Source organism: Cryptotermes secundus, unplaced genomic scaffold (assembly GCF_002891405.2).
Source record: "Cryptotermes secundus unplaced genomic scaffold, Csec_1.0 scaffold465, whole genome shotgun sequence".
NCBI lineage: Eukaryota > Metazoa > Arthropoda > Insecta > Blattodea > Kalotermitidae > Cryptotermes > Cryptotermes secundus.
In genome coordinates this window covers 1,957,189-1,979,274 of record NW_019738964.1, presented here as the reverse complement: position 1 = coordinate 1,979,274, position 22,086 = coordinate 1,957,189, and the positions used below count along the sequence as shown (strand labels likewise).

General features: G+C 42.8%; 1 protein-coding gene across 4 annotated transcripts in view; it reads left to right on the top strand.

The window, feature by feature from the left end:
• The window catches only part of LOC111871466 (oxysterol-binding protein-related protein 9), a 103,322-nt gene that overhangs the window by 35,010 nt on the left and 46,226 nt on the right, over window positions 1–22,086 (top strand). For 3 of the 4 annotated variants that reach the window (XR_002844025.2, XM_023864613.2, XM_033754269.1), the window contains exons 6-8: window positions 1,919–2,018; window positions 7,028–7,177; window positions 15,800–15,941. Coding sequence is in view for 3 of the 4 variants with exons in the window: in XM_023864613.2 (XP_023720381.1) it covers window positions 1,919–2,018; window positions 7,028–7,177; window positions 15,800–15,941 (392 nt within the window). In the remaining variant the exon portion in view is untranslated. The remainder of the gene's footprint in view (window positions 1–1,918; window positions 2,019–7,027; window positions 7,178–15,799; window positions 15,942–22,086) is intronic. The other variant, XM_023864614.2, reaches the window with a different exon arrangement.

The window sequence follows — 22,086 nt, the reverse complement described above, 5'->3', positions numbered from 1 at the left end:
TCTGGTATCAGAACCCGAAGGCGATTCAGCACTACTAATACGAAAGCCCACGATCGGGCGCGATCTTTCTTCAGTTCCACCGACTTCCTGTCCTCGCAACATGTATCCGAAATAAACGCCTTAATTTCGTTCTTAAATCTTATGGGTATTCCATGTTCGCATTTTCGAAGATGTTTCCCCCTTCGGAGTTTTGTATGCACTCGTTTCTGCCTTCCTACCGCATCGTAGTGCCCTAAATTTCACTATCCTGTCATAGGTGACCTTTATAAGTCACCAAATTTCTTGTCGTCTAATTTTCTAATTTACTGACTTATGCCTCCCTATATCCAAATATTTCACCAAGCATGTTGGCCTTAAAATGCTGTCTCTAATAGGTCCCGGTGAGATCGATGAACTTTACATCTACCCTCAAGGGAGTCACAGATCATTATTTTGGAATCACTAGGATAATACCCAGTTTCTGAAGTACCACAGGTGTGCAGTATATGGCCGGCTGTAGAGCACTCCTGTTCGTGATGCGTGCCCGGCTAACATTCAGTAGTCGCTACCGGTTTCCAACTGAAACCATCATAGAGGATGCATGAAAGTATACCTTGACTCCCCGATGTGTCTTTATGGCGTGGTTCTTACTGCTACACAGGATAAACTTCGCCTTCTACTGTCTGACGGGGTGTTGGGAGGAAGTGATTTTTGTACGTACATCTGTTTATCCGTTCGTTCTGATTCTAACTGTAAGGGCGGCCGCACACCAACTGCATCAAGACAAGCATCAGGACATGGGACAAAAGAAGCAGTTTTGCTTCATTCGTGATTCGTCAGCATGAAGCTGACGTCAGACCGGTGTGCGGCGATTTTCATAATCGTTTCAACTGTGCTCCTTTCTTTGCGTCATGTCTCAGGCATCGTGTCTTGACTGTTATATGTCTTGGCTCATGCCGGTGTGCGGCCTGCCTAATATATTGTAGACAGAAGAATCATTTACCAAGAATGTCCATGGTTTTTCTCAGTCCCTGTAGTTATATGCTGAGATGGTACTTAATAAAATGGGCCACTGTTGCTTCCTGTAACATTCTTCCGATTCACAGGTCACAGCAATTCTATCTTGCATTCGATGTTACTGGAATTGATTCCACGGAGCAGAGTTCATCTTGAGAAGCTGTTACTCTCTTACCTCGGCAGGAAATTCCGCACCTATTGTGAAACTCGGATGCGCATTGCCGTGTAATAACCGTACTCCTCAGTTCTTCGTTATTTGATTTAAGGGTGCCGGGTCTCAGGGTCAGATCAGTGGATTTCAGGTTGAAAGGTACTCAAGAATATGACGGTTAAGGTCGTGGAGGTGGGAAGTATGTACCGTTGTTTACCACGCCGTAAAATAAATATGGATTCCACAGTACAGTCACTTCATTTCCCACTGTATAATGCACACACACACACACACACAACTCTAGTAATACATGAAGCACTGCTGATCATAAATGATTTGCTTTGATTTTCGGAGTGACTAACTGTATAACTGAATCACTGTTAAATGCTTGCCTCTTTTCTTCTGTAAATGACCTTATGTTCAAGTGAATAATATATATTTCTTTATGAAGCTCATTATGCAGTTCTCCCCAGCCTCATGTATCTTCCGCCTTATGTTCAGATAGTTTCCTTACCCTCCCATTCTCACACGCCTTCAGTGTAGCAGCTTTCTCATTATCCATAATAAGATATTAAGAGACTTATTAACTCCAGTGATAGTATACTGATGCAGATCGGAACGGTTATATCCTTGACCCTGAATCGTTATCTTCACGAATGTTGGGGGGGCTTTTACTGCAGGTTTATATCGATCCGTGTGCCGCTCTACAATAGTAGTTGTCCCCTTTTGTCTACTGTATGTGGATACAATGTGGTCTCCGTGCTGTTGCAGAATACGGCACATCCAGTGAATGGAGTTTACCAAACCCCAGACACTTCTCCGATGTCTGTGGACAATACTCAGGCGCCCCGCAAAGATGTACAACGGCAAGGTACGTGTTACACCAGACTTTCATAGCGTGGGTTCTGCAAAGTAAAATTGGCATAACTCATAAAATATATATATTACAGGAATTGTTCCCATGCAATAAACTTTATCAGTTTTGGAAACATTTTCTGACATTGTTGGTTACAGAATGAGGAAGTTAAGGTTAATTGTTGAGACCATGATTGGTAACAAAGCACAGTTCATAAGCTGTTAAAATCGTATGGATATTCATGTTTACGTCGTTTGTATTTCATTATATCACGAAATTTGTTTGCAGACAGCAAAATAAGAATTGTAGTGACACGGAACATTTTATATATTCAGTATACATTTAAATGATATCGTATGGCCTTTGTAACTTGTCTGTTATCTTCTAACCTCACGAATAATTAAAGGTATTATTTTAGTGCCAGATGCAAGAATGAGAAAGAATAATTTTGAATTTTATATTAAGAAAATACATTTTTATTTTCTACTTGTACTCTTTCGCACTGGGCACGCGGTAGCGCAGTTGGTTGAGACACTATGCTACAAGCCGAAAGGTCGCGGGATCGAACCCTGATGAGGTGAATTTTTTCAATTTGCCTAAAACTTCCAGCCGCATTATGGCCCTGGGGTCGACTCAGCCTGTAACAGAAATAAGTACCATGAATATTCTTGGAATGTTCTCGGGGGTAAAGGGCGGCCGGCGCGTAAGGCTGACAACCTTACCGCCATCTATGAGCCGATTGTATAGAGAATGTGGGAACCTCAACATCTCAACCCTATGGGCCTCCACGGCCTGTTACAGGGATACCTTTACCTACTTTTACCCTTTCGCACTAGTATCATCTTCGTAATCATGCTATGCACATGGGATGCCAGGTTGCTTACACAGCGCATGCGTATTGAACTTCTGTGTACGTACGTTCGTCTTCGGTTGTGACACCATCACTACATGGAATGTGTCCAGCTTCTGTTGTACGAGACGCCTTATCTGCGCAAGCATTCAGAAAAATGCTGTTACTTTCTAGTAAGAAGATTCGGCAGTGTCACTTGGAAGTTCGCCATTTTCGATGCGTAGACTGGAGGGATCCACATGAAGACATCAGAATGAAACTGATCTGCGGTTCCCTTATACTGAGTAGATTCGTGAATCATTTTCCATCGTCGTTTTAAAATATCATAGGTGTAAGTCCAGTGTACCTGGAATATTTGCTTTCCATAAGTGTCGTGGGATTTCTCGATCACCATAACTTCTGTTAGCCTCTGCTTCATGTAACTAATTCATTTCCGAATTATTTGATGGAGTTTTTTAAACAATTTTCCCCAATTTGTTATGTTAATGTGTATGACTACAAGGTCTAAACGCGTCTGTGATTCTGCTCGTATTTGAACATCGACATGTAAATCAAGAAATGGCGTGTGAATTGTCATGTTAAAAAAAAAAGAATTACNGTAAGATTTGAGGCTTTCACGGCGGTGACTATGAAGAAAGCAGTCTTCTGGGATTTGGCACCGTGTATATGTGGTTCCTCCGAAACGTCGGTTAACACCACATATACACGGTGCCAAATCCCAGAAGACTGCTTTCTTCATAGTCACCGCCGTGAAAGCCTCAAATCTTACATAGATACATGAAAATTGTCATTTTTCAGTTATTTAACCAATTTGTTATAGGCGCTGAGTTGGTTAGCATTGTTTCGATGAAGGAACTGATGAACTCGAAAGGGCTGCTGTGGAAGCGGCCGTGTCACATTGCAGGATACTGTCCCTCTGTTCTCTGGGGAGACTCCAGGAACCCACGATACTGTTCAGTCGGGATAGCCAGACCGAGGCTTCGGATACGCCCATCCCCGAGTATAAACGAAGTCTACTTTAGCCAACTCGCTCTGGAACTTACGTAAATTACAGTTGCATAACGCGAAGGTTAGCATCGATTCACATAAAGTAACGCCTCCGACGCGGAACGGGCAGTTAAGGGAACGGTAAAATATTGTCACGTGTTAGTGACTAGACACGGGATTTGGATTTTTAATTTGATATATTCAACTCATAAATCGTAACTATAAGTAACTATAGCGCTCTCGCAAATTCACGCATACGACTTCTCACTACAGCACGCTAAGTCTTCTTAGTTTGTGTTCACTAGCCGTTACTATGATACGACTCCCAACTCTGTAGATTTTTCAACTTACGTTGAACCTAAGTTCAAGTTTGCGAGTCGATGTCGTTATGGCCCCTGTTGCACACTCTATGGCGTCAAAGTTACATTTGTGGATAAAAATAGACGATTCCTTCACAATCGACGGTCAAATCGTAATATGTCGGGCTTGCAATAAAAACATTGGGTGTTCCATGAAGCCTCAGTTGGAACAACACGCAGGGAGCGCGCTACACAAAAAGAACAAGCAACTGAGTTCTTCATAGAAGCAAGTGCTCTTAACACAGTTACAGCAATCGTCGACCTAAAGAAACGAATTCTAAATATCTTCCGCTGGCGTGTCGGAGGGAAGGTGACGGGTCACTGCTTTGTTAGGCTTTTCGGAATGTGGGGAGAAGGTAAAATATCGGAGAGTATTTTTCTCCATGTAGGATTTCAATACTGAAGATTCCGCCATTTCTTTTGTTATGATACGGGATCCGTTTCGTATATTTCGGAGCTCGTACTCGCCTTTGACCCGGAATTTTAAGTCGCTTTGGAGTAGAATTAGGTTTGTGGTAGAAGTCATCACTATTGGTGGTGGCCTATCTGGTTTTCTGGCAGCCCCCTGCGTTCTCTGTTCCAATAGTCTCCGTGTCCATGTCATTAGTTCTGAGAGTAGCAGAGGCAGCTTGACAGCTGCTGATTGCGACTGGTTTAGTCGACTTCTTGGCTGTCTGCGAGGTATTATTAGAGACATCCCTCTTGCATATCTTTACTACATGGAAGTCGTCGTCCTGGGCCGTTGATTCCACCAAGGTTTTATTCACTACACCACTTTGTCCTGCCTGGGCACTCACCGTCAGGACGGCCTTCAGTTCATTCAGTATTACCATGTACGATGGTATATTCCGTAATGATCGCTAAAAGGCGGCTTCCCGTCTAGATATTTACAAAAGTTTGCTTTGTTGTCCTCCGCGCTATTTGCAATAGAGGTTCAGTCAGAGCTTTTCCCCACCTTAGCCGGTGTCCATCCTGCAAGATACTCGATGTCAATGAGTATTCTGTATATTTGTTGCACTACAGAAGCTGCTTCTGGCTATTTATTCGTGATGGCATGACATTCAGATTTCAGCGATGCTGACTTCTGTGTCCAGTATTTCCGGAATCCCGGTACTGGAACGTCCGCCATATTGGTGTAGACTCGAGTTCTTTTGATGATTCGCACAGCACTGCGCGTACCCGCGGCCACGCTGCAACCTTCACCTACAGCACCTTCGTAAAACAGGAGTTGGCCATGAACACACAATGTAATGTGAAGTCCGTAAAAATCGTGTCCAACACACGTTTCGTCCAATTCACTCAGTCAAATCAAGACATGGTGTAACTGACTGACGCTGTGACTGTGTCTGATGTCGAATGTCACTGCTGAGTGGTTAACAGGACCCTTTTGCTTAAATGATCATCACGCGTAACTTATTCTTAATGTGGGCAGTAAATGAAGGTGTGGTCAACTTCGCGTTCCTTCTGATATATCCCTGGGAAACAGCCCTCTGGGTGGGCATCAGAGCCGGTCTGAACGCGCTGATGATAATTATACGTGCCCCGTCATGAAGAGAACTCCAGGCCGGCTGAGGTACTGGCAGAAAATAGGTCAGCACAGCTTCACCATTCACAGTTTCTCTCGTTCAACACTATACAATGTGCGCATTTGAGAATGTTAATAAACTGCGAAGTTAATGTCACAGTTATCTTCCTAAACATGTATTGGCTTTGAGACTGCGTGAAGAGGTGTTTTGCGGACAGGACAAGCTTCATCTGATTACACAAGTATTCAGTGTGTAGCATTTTCTGCAGTGTTTTGTGACAGACTAATGATAAATTACATCTTTGAGGCATGAACATATACTGTGCTTTCCATTTCTTGAGAGAGATGCTCCTGACTGTGTGTATGTCCGTGTGTGCGCCTGTTTGCCTTGATGTCTCCTTTCAAGCGTTTTACCCAAGTATCTGATTTTTACGATAGTTTGTGTGAATGTTACGCCATCGGAAGCCACCCCCAACGAACTTATGATGTAGGAGCGACACTGACGCCATTTAATTTAAAGCCCTGAAAAGGTGAATCGTAATACATTTTTGGAGAACATTCGGCTTCGTTAAGGTACCTAAAGAATGGCGGCTGCCCCGAAGTTATGTTTATTCTTGGGTTTGACGGCGTCAGCTAATGAATCAGTATAACTAGGCATGCAAAATTTGTTATGGAAATAAATTATAAGCATTCCTATAAATTCTGAATGAATTATTATTTGAAAGTTAACAGTTGTGAACATGACGATTTTGCGAACATTTTCACTTACAACCTGACAAATTTAACTCGTAAAGAAATCTGTAATTGTATAATAATTTATCCCCGAAATAAGTCATATATAATAATAATAATAATAATAATAATAATAATAATCAAAATTATTATTATTATTATTATTGTAAAGACCCTTGGACTGTTAAGTTGGCACGCAAATAAATTAAAATTGAATTTTTATATTTGTAATTGTAAGCAAGACGGATTCTGACAGCTCGCAGTCGATCCTTCCCTGTCTGCACGTGTGCAGTACACTAGCTCACCGGCTGAATTGAATGACATCGTTCATTTACAAATTTGCCTCAGTTAAATATGTTACTAACAGCACATGATATTACTGAAAGTCTGCGCAGCAGAAAAGCAGGCATTATGAGTTCTGCCTGGAACTCTTTGTAGGCGCTCTAATAGTGTTTTGCTGTTTCTGATTGTATTTTCTAACCAAGTTCTTTTCATCAACATCGTGTGTGGTGATCAGTGTCTTCTTTACCCCTCTCTTTGTCGGAAGAATTGTTTGCTATTGTGTGATTAGGGGTGAACGTGTCATCAGTGGGCTGTGCCGTGTTCCACGAAGAGGAAATAGAGGAAGGTCTTCAGACGGGAATCGAAGTTGGGGCCGAGTGTATGGAGACGAGGCGACAAGGTCCCGTGGCGACTGTTGGGTCCAGATCGTCACTATCAAGTGAGTGCTGCATGTTTCTCGCTTGCTTACTGTCTCTCTCCCTTGTTGTATTTGAGCCTGATAGTTCAACGAATGCGTAAGGTAGGAATGAAGTGCTTAACAACATTATGGTATTAAATTCAGTTGTTTGTTTTTACGACTAACTCAACAGCTACAGAAACCAGTTACAGAATTAGCACAATCAAACAAATGAAAAACTAAGAAGCGGTACTGTTTTCACATACTAACTCAACAGATACAGAATTAGCACAATCAAATAACTGAAAAACGAAGAAAACGGCACTGTTTTTACGTACTAACTCAGCAGATACAGAAGCCAGTTCCAGAATTAGCACAATCAAACAAACGAAAAACTAAGAAAACGGCACTGTTTTTACGTACTAACTCAGCAGATACAGAAGCCAGTTCCAGAATTAGCACAATCAAACAAACGAAAAACTAAGAAAACAGTACTGTTTTTATGTACTAACTCAACAGATACAGAAACCAGTTAGAGAATTAGCACAATCAAACAAATGAGAAACTAAGAAAGCAGTACCGTTTTTACGTACTAACTCAACAACTGCCGGAGCCAGTTAGAGAATCAGCACAATCAAACAAACGAAAAACTAAGAAAACGGCACTGTTTTTACTTACTAACTCAACAGCTGCAGGAGCCAGCTGGACAGTCCAAAATGCTCACGGGCGCTCACAAAACGCAAGAGAAAGGCTTCGGTTTTGACTTTTTAGAGCGATACCACAAAGATGGCTATGAATTTCTCAGTCACATCGTACGAGTAGCCGGTGATGAAATCTTGGATTTATATTTGAACGTTGAACACAAAGAGCAATCAGCAGTTATAGCAGCGGGTGCACACACATACACCAAACAAGACGAAAAGTTTAAACAAACGTCTGCCAGACAGCTAATGGTAACTGTTTTCTGGGACAGGAAAAGAGTGCTGGTAGTGAAATTCATGCAACAAGGGACCACAGTAACGTCAGAAGTGTATTGCGAAACACACACAAAAAAAAAATTGCATAGGACCATTCAGAACAAACGGCGTGGAATGCTGACATTCGGTGTAGTGCTTCTCCGTTACGATGCTCGTCCGCATACAGCTGCTCGCACTCAACCGTTAGTGGAGCATTTCAACTGGGAGCTGTTTGACCACCCTCCTTACAGCCCTGCCCTCTCTCCGGGAGACTAACGCTTGTTTAGTCTGGCCTACCCAGAGCAGTGGTTGGGATCACAGTCCTTCAACAATAATGAGTTGTGCTCACAGGCGCTAGACTTCTTTATTATCGGCATGCAAAAACTTATTCCCTGATACAGGTGCCTAAATTCGGGCGGTGACTATGTTGAGAAGTAGCTTAAGTATGTACGTATTTTTGTATATAATATTTTTTTCTGAATGTTTGTTTACAGCTCGCCAGAGCTTACTTTCCGAATAGCTCTCGTAATTCAAATTTTGTTAAAATATTGTAGGTAAATACTTCGTTCCTCAGATCCTTCAATTCCTAGCTCTAACTTTTTCCTACTACCGCGAGTTTTCTAGACAGCGCTTCCATTAACCGAACTTAGGCAATATGACTTGGCATCACGTGACGGAAAGAGCTCCTGACGCCTTCACCGGAAGGTGCACTCTTGACGAAGGTTAATGTAGAGCAATAAATGAAATATTCTGCTAGCGCATGCGTGATACAGGAAAGTTCACAGTTATGCTTGTCATGGATAGATATTGTTCAGCGTGTTGGCGGTACGGCTGGAAGTGGAGCACCGTAACATTTCATCAGACTTAGCCGAAGTGTCTACTCGTCTGTCAAGAGTTCTAATCGCGTAGACATTTTGGCTTCTAAGATACAGGGTTTGTCCGGAAAGTAATGTAATTAAGTTCGTAAAAGAAATTATTCAAGATATCGTTACAGACGTTTAAAATTCTTCGTAGTACTCCCCTTGGGCATCCACACACTTTTGCCAGCGACTATTCCATGCACGGTACGCATCCTGGAAGGCGTCGACAGGGACCTCGTTTAGAGCCTTTGTCACGGCGGTTTGGAATGCTTCACGCCGCACCCTCTGTCCGCTAAAGTTGGTACTAACTTCGCCAACAAGCGGCGGTCGCTTGGTCGGTAGAGTTCGCTTGCGGACTACAGGCCACGGATTTTTTTTTCGTTTATTAATCTAGCCGTTAATGTAACATGTTGGCAATCATTATTACAACTGTATGATCAATAAAGTTCCCTAAGAATTTCAAAGACATGCTTCTGCTCCAGGTGTTAATAACAAAAGGCCGTATGTAAGTTATCCGTGCTAAAAATTGAGATAGCGTATAATAATGTGAAGATGATGCTGAAGTGGAAGGACAGAGCTGCAGTATGTTGGTGCGTTTGTGGGGCCCAAGTCCTTCGCAGAACTCTGCAAACTCAACGGCGTGTGATACACGGCACTAGTGCGATGGTACACAATTCGCTTTGAAAAAATTCCTGATGTACTGTATTTAAGCCGACACTTCGCGGCACACCTGCTGGTCAACACCATTCTGTGCATAAGAATGATGCAAGGATCATGCTTACTTTATTTACCAAGTACATTGTTACAAACATCATTGTTGAAGTTGTTTATGTATAATTGTTTGCATATCGATGTTAGATATACCACGTTATGATTGTCAGTTTTTCGAACTTTGTATTCTCACTGCGTGCAAGTATTTTGGCTTTGTATGGAATTACCTCCATTACCCCTTGATTAGGGGCACGCGGTAGCGTAGTTGGTTGAGGCACTACTACAAGCCGGACGGTCGCGGGTTCGATTTCAGATGAGGTCATCGGATTTTTCCAATTTACCTAATCCTTCCAGCCGCAATATGGCCCTGGGGTCGACTCAACCTCTTAAGAGAAATGAGAACCAGAAATATTATTGGGGGGTAAAGGGCGGCAGGCGTGTAAGGCTGATAACTTTACAGCCATCTATGAGCCGATTGTCTAGAAAACGTCGGAACCTCAACATCTGACAACCCTATGGGCCTCCACGGCCTGTTACAGGGATAGTTATACTATTTTTTTACCCCATGGCGAGTCTTCATGTACGTCCTGTGGATCGAAGGATCCCCGGGTCAGAACCCCGACCTTAAAGTTACAGGCCCTTATTGATTTCCAAAATTAGCAGCCCCTAAAAGATTCGTTAAGCCTGTTTCGGTCATCAGTGAAACAAAGATGCAATTTTCACGTTTAAAGTGAGCATAGCAGGAAATAAAGATATCTTCGTGGTAGATTTTTTTTATCTAAGGATCAACTGTGTGAGGGCTGATGTACACAGTGTGTCCAGGTTCTGTTAGGACTGTTCATTAAAAATACAAGACGTGAATTATTTTAAAAATTTCACTCTCTTTATTCAAAATAGTCTCCTTCTGAATCAATACATAGCTGGAATTGATTGAAAAGTTTCGAAAACAGTCACTGTACTCCTTTTGTGGAATCGCATTTCAAACTGCCGTACAATTGCTCTGGATGTCCTGCATGGTGTCGTGACGGTCTCCTTTCATCGCCAACTTAACTTTCGGGAACAACCAGAAATCTGGCGGATACGGAGGATGATCAAGGACTGTGATCCCTTTTGTGGCCAAAAAATCGCCCACGATCTTCGATTTTTGGGGCGGGGCATTGTCGTGGAGGAGCGACCAGGAACCTTGCTCTCGATATTCAGGTCGACTTCGAAGAATTCTCTCCCACAATCGATTGAAGACTTCGAGATAATAATCAGAATTCACTGTTTGACCTTCTGGCAGAAATTCCTTGTGAATGATTCCTTTGGAATCGAAGAAAACGGTTAGTAGTGTCTTTACTCGACTCTTTTGCATGCGCACTTTCTTTGGTTTCGGCTTCTTTGGGCTCAACCACACTGCACTCTGCCGCTTTGTGAGAGGCTCATATTGAAAACACCATGTATCGCCACCAGTAACAATAAATTTTGTAAATTTTGCGTCACTTTGGGCCGACCTTAACATGTCTTTGCAGTCTTCCACTCTGCCATGTTTTCCATCGCCTGACAATGCGTGCGGTACAGACCGCACACAGACCTTCCGTTTGCCCAAATCCTCGATCAAAATTTGATGCGCAGTACTTTTTGGTATTCCCAAAAGCTCTTCGATGAGTCTTGCAGAAACACATCTGTCTGATGCAAGGATTTCGGTCATTGTTTTTTTCACATTTTCTTCAGTGGGACTTGTTCTCGGCTTTGATGCACGTGAAGCGTCTTCAATGTCATCCCTGCCGTCACGAAGTACAGCATACCATCGAAAAATGTTCGAGCGATTCAAAGAATCACTACCGTACACACTTTTCATCATTTCGTACGGTTCTCCGGCTGTTTTGCGTAACTTAAAACAAGATTTGATGTTGGCTCTCTGTTCAACCGCCATTTTCCGACGAGCGTCAGAACAGTACTGTTACGTTCAAGGTCAGAAAACATGATACAGCGATGCTTGTGGTTTGAAATTATAGACAGCCACAGCTGAAACTTCAAGAATCTTAACGTCATAACTCGCCAGCAGATGGCATTGCAGGGCAAAAAAAACAAAGTCCTAAAGAATCCTGGACACACGATGTATGTGTTTTGCCTACCCCTCCGTGACATTATGAATAGCTCACCATTCTTCATGGAACTGTATAGGAAGGTAACAGCGATGCCACTTTTGTTCTAAATTCCTGCGTTCGATTACAAAAGGTTGATTAACTCCATCCATTGTGACTGAAGGTGTTCGATTGAACCATATATGTGTATTGGTTCATAGTTGTTTCCTTTTCGTATTGATTTACCAGTTTAGCTTGTCCAGCTTCGATAAATTTGATTTTGATTAGTCACACTGGACGGAATTAATTAACCTTTTCTAATACTGTTCGTGTGACGTACCAGGATGAAACAAATCAAACTGCATTCGATGACTGTAACATGTCTGCCGCGCTTACCTGGAGGCTGCTTATGGCGTGCAGCCATAAGGAGGTGGCAGGGTGACATAATGCAAAAGCTACGGAAGGCTGGGACAGCAGAAGTACCGCTGGATGCCATAACCGGGGAACGGCACATCGCCTCATCCCGAAGACAAGCACTCGAGCAACAGTCAGCATACCTTTGGGAGTATTATAGCTACGGCATTATTGCGGGGGGGAGGTTGTGTGGGACGGTGATTGGTATGCATCGTAATTAGGCACCTTAAATTCTGTATGGTGGAAGATTATACAAGTTAACGCGTTTGTTAGTGTTACAAACACGATGACGCCAAACTTGACGTGGCGCTGGCGGAAGAGTCCCATAGATATTGCCACCTGTAAATGGCCGCATGGCGTTATCCGCTTGGATCATATCACTAAGTGGCATGTTCAGTCATCCTCTGTAGGCTGTCGTGCCATCGCGTACGCTTCTGATGACCCATACTTATATGGCGTCCGTGGTGTAAGAAACGTATTATTCAATTAGAAGCATCTAGGAATTACACTGAATTCGAAACAATCGCCTACCATAGAATATTATGAGGTTCTTATAACACTGAGTAGTGCTGGAAAAAGCTTTGGCGTTTCCAAGGAACTTAACGAAACGTCGAAATATTGCTGCAGTAACTCAAGGCGTTGAAATCTTGTTCTGCACTAATTGTTTAGGAGCTCACTTAGTTTCCTATCTTTTTTTATTTGTATGCCACATGTATCTATGTTATATTCGGCCATCTTGTCTTCTTTCTACCTGTAGTGTACTGTTTCCTCTCATTATATTTGCTGTCTTATATATTCGCAACTAAAATTCGTTCTAACGGCCACAGTATCAGGTTTTGCCATCGATGTTCTGTTTAGGTATCAGACTGTCAAGTGTTCGAAGTAAGATTGATCGGAGTTCATCATAAAATCCGTTTGACAACAGATGGCAGTAAACTAAGCACGGGAAATCACCACATACTGCACAACGGAATGCTGATTATCAGTGCGAGGCTTCATTTGTAGATTGTTGCTGATTTAGTACGAGGTGTTACTATCATCAGAATGTTGTGGAATTTTTATAAAGCCACAGCTATAATGTCACTGCCCTAAGGCTAGAACATTGATTGACGATTCTAAGAACAGCGATCAGAGGAGAATAATTGGCCCGAAAAGAGGAGTTAACGGAAAGATGGAGAAAACTTCATAGTGAGGAACTTCATAATTTGTACTCTTTGCACAATATTATTTTCTTTTTCAGTGACTCTTCCAGCCCATTAAGGGCCCTGGGCGTCTTACTCAGTTCCGTAAACATTTTTCACAGACGGTAGGACTCCTAGGGCGAGTGAACAGCCCGTCGCAAGGCCGCTACCCACACAGGACATCACAGACACAGAATAAACGCATACAAGTACCAAACATCCATGCCCTCAGTGGGATTCGAACCCATGATCCCAGTGTTCGAGAGAGCGAAGACAGTTCATGCCATAGACCGCGCGGCCACTGTGACCGGCTCATAATATTATTAGGGATATAAAAGGAGGGCGGGAGATGACACTCATGTGGAAAATGAGAAAAAATATAACAAAATTTAGTTCGACAAGCCAGGTGTGAAGAGACTAATTGAAAGTCTCGGGCATAGATGGGATCGAAAAGAAATAGGATGTAAGGGTATGGACTGAATTAAAGTGGCTTAGGATTGTTCCAGTGGCGCGTTCTTGTGAACACGGTAGTGAACCGTTGGATTCCATAGAAAGCTGTGCATTTCTTGTCCAGGCAAACGCTCATCAAACGCTCATCAACTTCTCAAGAAGGGTCTGTTCCATGGAGTTAGTTGACGATAATGATAAATAAAACATTTATAGAGTGCGTCACAATTTTATGCAGAAGAAAGTGCCCCATTTTCGCCCGGAGATTACATGTATATTACAATAGGCTCTTGTATTAAAGAAATCATAAAATTTCTCGTGTGACTGGTTAATCATATCCTTGTTCAGAGCTGGAGTGTGTACGAGCGCAGTGCACTGCCTGTGAAGCAGTCTGCTGCTGTAGTTTGAGCCGTCGGGATGTACGTTAGCGTAGTCGGGTTCCGACGTTTTTCTCACCCTCACTCCCTCAGTCTGCTTTACCGTTTCTCACGGTGTTGTCGCTTGCAGATTTATTATACTTTTTCTTCTACCCTGAAGATGGGGGCGATACGTTCCTCCGAAACGTCGGTTAACACCACATATACACGGTGCCAAATCCCAGAAGACTGCTTTCTTCAGAAAGAGGGAAGTTTAATAGTGATATCGTCACTATTACCCGACACCTACCGATTTTTTAAATATCTACTGCTGCACTTTTCTTTAGGCATTTTCAGTACACAAACACTTTCTTTATGCAGACTATTAAAGAAAAGAGTAACACGTTAACTGAAGAGACTTCTCTCAAGACCAACCCTCTGATGCTACTATCTGCTGTGGTGGTAGGTGGAATGCAGGAAAATCCCACCCCCTCCCTTCCGAAATATCCAAGCTACCTGCTTGTATTGTTAAGTGGTAAAAGTGTCGTTACTCAGAGAGTTGAGAATAGCAACTGGCAAGGGATGTCCAAAACACAGGCAAAACCGATTTTGTTAGTGAATATTGAAATTATCCTTAATTTGAAACATATATGCAGAAATATGCTCTTACGTTTAGAATATGCAGTAACGACCAAAAACCCTCAAAATATGCATTTGCATATGCATTTTCAAAAAAATCTGGGCCCTCATCATTATTTGCTCCTAGCAGGGCTGTGTAATCCGCGAAGTTTGCGATTGTAATGTTGTTTGTTATGGGCAGGTCTGCAGTATAGATAAAATATTGTAGAGGCCCAATCACGCTTCCTTGCCGTATACCTGACTTCTGGGAACACGCTGAATATGAATGATTATATTTTATTTGAAAGCGTCTTTCTGTGATGTATGACTTTAAAAGTAGGTAGTATGGGCTGGGGAATATATTTTTGATTTTATATAGTAGTCCAGTGTGCCAGACCTTGTCAAACGCACGAGCTACGTCAAGGAAAACTCTCAACAATGGCTAGGCCTTCTTCACTCTCCGTTTCGACATAGTAAAGACTTAACCGTTGTTGAGATCTGTTACCTAGCAGCGACTAGTGTAAGCAGACGCTGAAGGCTTCATTTATGCGCTCTAGTTACAGTAATCATCAGAGTTTTATAATTACTTCTACTTATGACATGTGAGTAGCCTAAAAATCGATTCACCAAACCAAACCCCGTCTGCAAGTTACTAATACACGTGACAGTATTGAGTATAAATAGCAACATCTACCTTCATATATTTACCGTTAGATTTTACTTGTGACAGAATTGCGTGTTGACTAAATCTGACGTCATACCTCAGAAAAGTTTGAGGTGCAAGTTATTTCCCGCCTCCGGCATTGAGCCAATACAGCTCTAGAATCACAGGTTGGAATCGCACCCAGGACACTGGTGTCTGTGTTTTGCTTTGACTACATGATTCTATTTCCAGTTCTGGTCTTCTTCCATGTAGATTTAACAGGACTTAAGTGTCCGCCGAAGTAATTTCCAGGTTTGAGCAAAACTAGGGGAGATTCGGCGAAATGCGCCATCTTTGTGGTGCTGGTGCTACTTATGCCTACTAAGAATTGATGTAGTATTGGACGTTACAGGTCTGAGTGCTGCGGGCACGAGCCACAGACCAAGCATGAATCTGATTGTGCCTGCAACTTCATACTCCAGTTCGGAAGAAGAAGATTTTTACGATGCCAACGAATACAGTGACACTCCCAGCAGCACGACCAGTCCAACCATGTAAGTTGTAGCATATTTCCTGTGTACTGATTCGTAAATTGTTTGACATATCATTTATTTGGTCAGTAAAGTCCAGGAGGGTAAACATTTGTTCAGGGAGTCTACAAAATATTGGTTTAACGAAACGGAAACTAATAGTGACACGTGAAGTAGGGTAACAGAGATAAAAGAACATAAGTTGCAGAAAAGCTATTTATAATTAGTATTCCCACGACGATGCTTTGCGTAGTGCAATGTTTGGTCTAAATTTGGTGCCCAGCGAGGGGACTTCCCGTGTAAGACTTTCGGACAAGCACTGCCACAAGAGTGCAGCACAGGACTGATAGGAGAAAACAAACGAAGAATTTTCTCTTTGCGATTAATGAACAGCGAACTCACAGATTAATTAATTTGGAAAATGCAGTGCTATCGCCTCAGGGCTCCCTGACAACGGTTCGGCATCTTAGGCGGAAATGGCAGATGCTTCTCTTATCAATTGTGGCCTCACAGGTTCGATGTGATGGCTGACTCGACAAACCAAGAGCCTACAACATTGCAATATCTCTTTAATGACACCCCAGTAAATTGCTGAACAGTCACATTGATTCAAGCTTACGTGTTATATGCCTACCCATCGTAATCTTGAGCCCCTCTTACTGTATTTGCATATACTATCATTCGTGTTTCTTGTGTCGATATGCCATGTGTGAGTCAGGCCAACACAACGGAGAAAGTAGTTGTGTAAGAAAAACAAGGAGGAGATTTCAGCGTTAATTTCAGAATGTTGCAGTACCGTTCAGTTCACACAGTCGTAAGTAAATGAAGACAGACAAGGGCGTTATTGGACAAAGAAGAACCTCATCAAAAGACCCGATGTTCCTTAGAGAGTAAGTAAGTAAAGTGAAGCTATTCCTGTAACAGGCCGTGAAGGCCCATAGGGTTGTGAGATGTTGAGGTTCCCACATTTTCTAGACAATCGGCTCACAGATTGCGGTAAGGTTGTCAGCCTTACGCGCTGGCAGCCTTTTATTCCGCAAGAAGATTCCTGGTACTCATTTCTGTTAGAGGCTGAGTCGACCCCAGGGCCATAGTGCGGCTGGAAGGATTAGGTAAATTGAAAAAATCCAATGACCTCATTGGGATTTGATCCCTCGACTTTCCGGCTTGTAGCATAGTGCCTCAACCAACTACGCTACCGCATGCCCTCTGTTCTCTGAAGAGTATGGGATGAAATCGGTGCAAAGCCTGACCTTCTCGAGTGTCCTTCACACGGTTTGCACAGTGAGCATGTGCTCACGCTGGTTCCTCGCTTGCGGATTTTCTTATTCTTTCTTCATCCCGTAAGATGGAGGCGATACTTTCCTCCGAAACGTCGGCTAACACAATATATACACGGCGCCACATCCCAGAAGACTGCTTTCTTCACGTATAAGACTGTTCGGCTTCACGACCCAGAAGACCACAGTCTGTATTATCACTCCACGTGTTACTGGTTTTCTCAGCTTAGGAGCACCTACAGACTTTGATACCGCGACAACAACCTTTCCGGTGATAGTGCTTTATGTATTATTAATTAGTATGCCCGTGTGAACTCACATTGATATCGCACTAGCTGTTAAAATCAAAAGTTTAAATGTATGAAGCAAAAATGGAGAGTAACTCAACAGCCTTGTATGATACAGACCGAATGCCATAGTCCAATCGATAACTACTTCGTATTCGGGAAGGCTCGGGTCCAAACATCGGTCCGGAGATCGGCTGATTTGAGTGCCTTATTTCGTGATTTTTATGGCTCTGCGGGCAAATACTGAGATAATGCTGGTGCCTGAGATTTTTTTTTGCCATGACCGCGCCCTGACTTATCCTTTCCAGCTCATTGTTGACTAATCATCGTGTCATGGGAAGCGATGTGGTCTGAGTTACTCACGCTGTCGTTAAATAAATCATAAACAAATGATGTAATGAATAAATAAATGAAGAAACGTAAGATTTGAGGCTTTCACGGCGGTGACTATGAAGAAAGCAGTCTTCTGGGATTTGGCACCGTGTATATGTGGTAACTGACGTTTCGGAGAACGTATCGCCTCCTTCTTCAGGGTAGAAGGAAAAAATATAAGAAATCCACAAGCGAAGAGACCTTGAGACCGGTTCTCACGGTCTCTTCGCTTGCGGATTTCTTATATTTTTTCCTTCTACCCTGAAGAAGGAGGCGATACGTTCTCCGAAACGTCAGTTACCACATATACACGGTGCCAAATCCCAGAAGACTGCTTTCTTCAAATGAAGAAACATTTGAGGAAAACTACATATTTCTGTTATACAGGGTGGAACCAGGGCACGCGGTAGCGTAGTTGGATGAGGCACTATTCTACAAGCCGGAAGGTCGCGGGTTCGATTCCTAATTAAGTCACTGGATTTTTAAATTGTCCTATTCTTGCAGCCGCACTATGGCCCTGCGGTCGACTCAGCTCTAACAGATATGAGTACCAGCAATCTTTCCGGGGGGTAAAGGGCGGCCAGCGCGTAAGGCTGACAACCTCATCGCCATCTGTGAGCCGATTGTCTAGAAAATATGGGAGCATCGACGTCTCGAAACCCTGTTGGTCTCCAAGGCATGTTACGGTGGTAGCTTTAGCTTACCTTATCTTTACGATGGAACCTGCTTAGAATGCACAATGTTTATAACTTCGGAAGGTTATTCCTGGGTCCATTCTGAGTGAAAAAAATATTATAATCGCATGTGTACCATTCTCGGTGGTTACAGAACTGTGGATAGGGAAAGCTATGTTGATTTCAGTACGACAGACACGTTTATTGTAACAAGAAATGGCAGTAGTAGTACATGATTTTACGTACCCTGCAATTTCGCTGCTGCAAAGAATATTCATAATGTCTTGATTTCAGCCTCTGTACATATTCTTGCCAGTTTTGAGGTTTTCACGGCGATGACTATGAAGAAAGTCGTCTTCTGGGTTTAGGCACCGTGTATTCTTCGTTTTGGCCGACGTTTCGGGGGAACGTAGCGCCTCCATCTTCAGAGCAGTTGAATAGCTTGGAATGCAGAGAGCAGTAGCTGTAGTGATAGGATGTGAAAGGCGCTGCTTATATACGAATTAGGCAGGAGGGTTGGTTAGGGAGAACGGACCAANCCCCCCTCCCTTAGCACACAACACCATATATGGTCTTAATCGCTCTCCACTGCTCCCATTGGTCCGTTCTCCCTAACCAACCCTCCTGCCTAATTCGTATATAAGCAGCGCCTTTCACATCCTATCACTACAGCTACTGCTCTCTGCATTCCAAGCCATTCAACTGCTCTGAAGATGGAGGCGCTACGTTCCTCCGAAACGTCGGCCAAAACGAAGAATACACGGTGCCTAAACCCAGAAGACGACTTTCTTCATATTCTTGCCAGCTTTACAACAGAAAGTGTACAGCGACGTAGAGAACCTCAATCACTGATGCGTGTGGCTGCATCTATAGTGATAGGAATTAAGTCCTCACGTGTGTCCACGTTGCGTTCATAAACAAGATCTTTCACGAACTCCTACAGAAGGAAGTTAAGGGGGGGTGAGGCCAGATAATCGTGGTGACCAATTCTGCGGACTCCTACGGCCAGTCCAGCGACCACGAGAGTGCTGATTCAGACACTGCGTCACGTGTCTGCTGTTTGTGGTGACGCTGCCGTCATGCAGGAAGTACATTTGTGTATTCCATGTTGTCAGAGGAAGTATCTTCAAACATATCTAGCAGCTAACATTCAAAAGAGCCCTCGCAAATTGCACCTGTCAGCCATCCCTCCAAGAAGAAGGGCTAGTACAAAATACATGCCTGTCGTTGATTCTTCTCCTCGGAAATCGTCTGTAATATTCCTCAACATCAATAGGAGCACTTCCATTTCAGAAGCCATGTCTGCGGCATTCTTCCTTACTTAATATAAACATATTTTCCAGTCGGTTCTAAAGGGTTCTGACGATGGTGTATAATACTCAAGAGTTACCTGGTTTTGGGGCTTTGTCCATCGTCCGGTATTCTTAGAGACTAGATAACACAACGTTACGAAACTGGATCTGTTTCCTCCCTCATATGAAAGGGGGAGACACACTGTTGGGTCACTTAGAAAGAACTAACCTAATCACTCTTTGTAAGGGACCCAACAGAGTAGGGACGAAAACAGATCCAGCCTCCGAAATGTTGTGTTTTCTAGTTTTTAGAATACTGGACGATTGATTAAGTCCAAAAAGCCAGTAATTCTGGGCATATCTGCCATTCAGGTCCATTGTACCGAATCACTGTTGTACAACATGATAGTTGCTACGTTACTGAAATATGGACCTACATTCCAACGCATTTGCATTGTCACACCCTCACGTTTCAACACACACACACACATTATTTGCCTCTAGCCATAGCTCTGTAACCGTTGAGAATCGTACCTATGTTGACATAACATTATGAGATAATCGTTCATTGTAGATAAGTTGAAACAAGGCATAAAATGCATCCCTTGAAAATGTGGCACAGTTAAGATATTTGGGAATGACAGTAACACATCAAAACCTGATTCAGGAGGAAATTAAGAGGAGTCTGAACTTGGATAATGCTTCTTACCATTCAGTCCAAAGCCTTTTATCTTCTCGTCTCTTGTATAAAAACGCAAAAACTGGAATATACAAACCGTAACTATGCCTGTGGTTCTGTATGGGCTTGAAACTTGGTCTCTGACTTTAAGGGAGGAACATAGACTTAGGGTGTTTGAGAACAGGGTGCTGAGGAAAAACATTTGGACCGAAGAGAGATGAGGTGACAGGAGGTTAGAAAAACTGGATGAGAAACTTCATAATTTGTACTCTTCACTAATTATAATAAGAATCGTGAAGTCAAAGAATACGAGATGGGCAGGGTATGTAGCACGAATAAGGAGAAGCGAAGTGCATATAGGATTTGGGTGGGAAAGCCAGAAGAAAAGAGACCACTAGGAAGACCAAGACATAGGTAGGTGGATAATATTAAAATAGACCTTATAGGGATAGGATGGGGTGGTATTGACTGGATTGATCTGTCTCGCGATAGGGATCAGTGGACCTTCGGGTTCCATAAAATGCTGGGAAGTTCTTGAATAGCTGCACATCTGGCTGCTTCTCGAGAAGGGTACCATGAAGTTAGTTTAGCTGAATCAAAAACCCAGTCGATCTATTCACGACTGTAATTTCTGTCTGTCACAAAACCTCGACATGTCGATTAGGTATTTTCATTAACCTCGGTTTGTGTATTCTCAGCGTAAGTTTCGGCTCGTGATGAAAAATAGTTCAATTTAAATAATCGTTTATGCGAAACGTTTATGTTGGAAAGATACAGGAAGTTTGCAGGAAACTCTGAAACTTTATAAAATGGAAGTTGAAATGCGTGTACAGGGGTAGGCAGAATAATGGAATCACTAATGGAGGAATAAAATTTATGTTCGCTACATTGAAGGAGCTTCATTGGGCAACACCGAATGTTCTTCCGTTTGTTTACACTGTAGTGATCGTGTAAGTTCATTAGTGATTGTACTGCATGACAGTCCGGTTGAAGGAATCGGCCTATGGGAGACTTTGAAGAAAGCAGACTGCTTTTACCGGTTCTTACGGTCTCTTCGCTTGCGGATTTCTTATATTTTTCCTTGTACCCTGAAGATGGAGGCGATACGTTCCTCCGAAACATCGGTTAACACCACATATACACGGTGCCAAATCCCAGAAGACTGCTTTCTTCATAGTCACCGCCGTGAAAGCCTCAAATCTTACATATGGGAGACTTGTCCGATTTTGAAAGAGGACACATCGTTAGTGCACATGTAATTGGAGCATCTGGGGAATCCCTGCATACTGGTTAACTACTACTGAAGGGATGTCCCAGGAGCGAAATACAAACGTAAATCGTCAGTAGCTACAGTTGAAGTGAGTTCAGTATGCATTATCTAGTTTTTATGTTGTTATTACATCTTTAAATGAAATTCAGGTTCCATTTTAGGTTCACTCAAGTGATGGGTGACGGAATTTTATAGTTAATTTTCTAAGCAACCTATGCCTATCTACCTTTCTGACATTATGACAAGTTCATTTTTTATCGTGCAGTGTTATCTGTAATGACTGTCTATCCTGGCAAAGGTTTCGTATATGTAGAT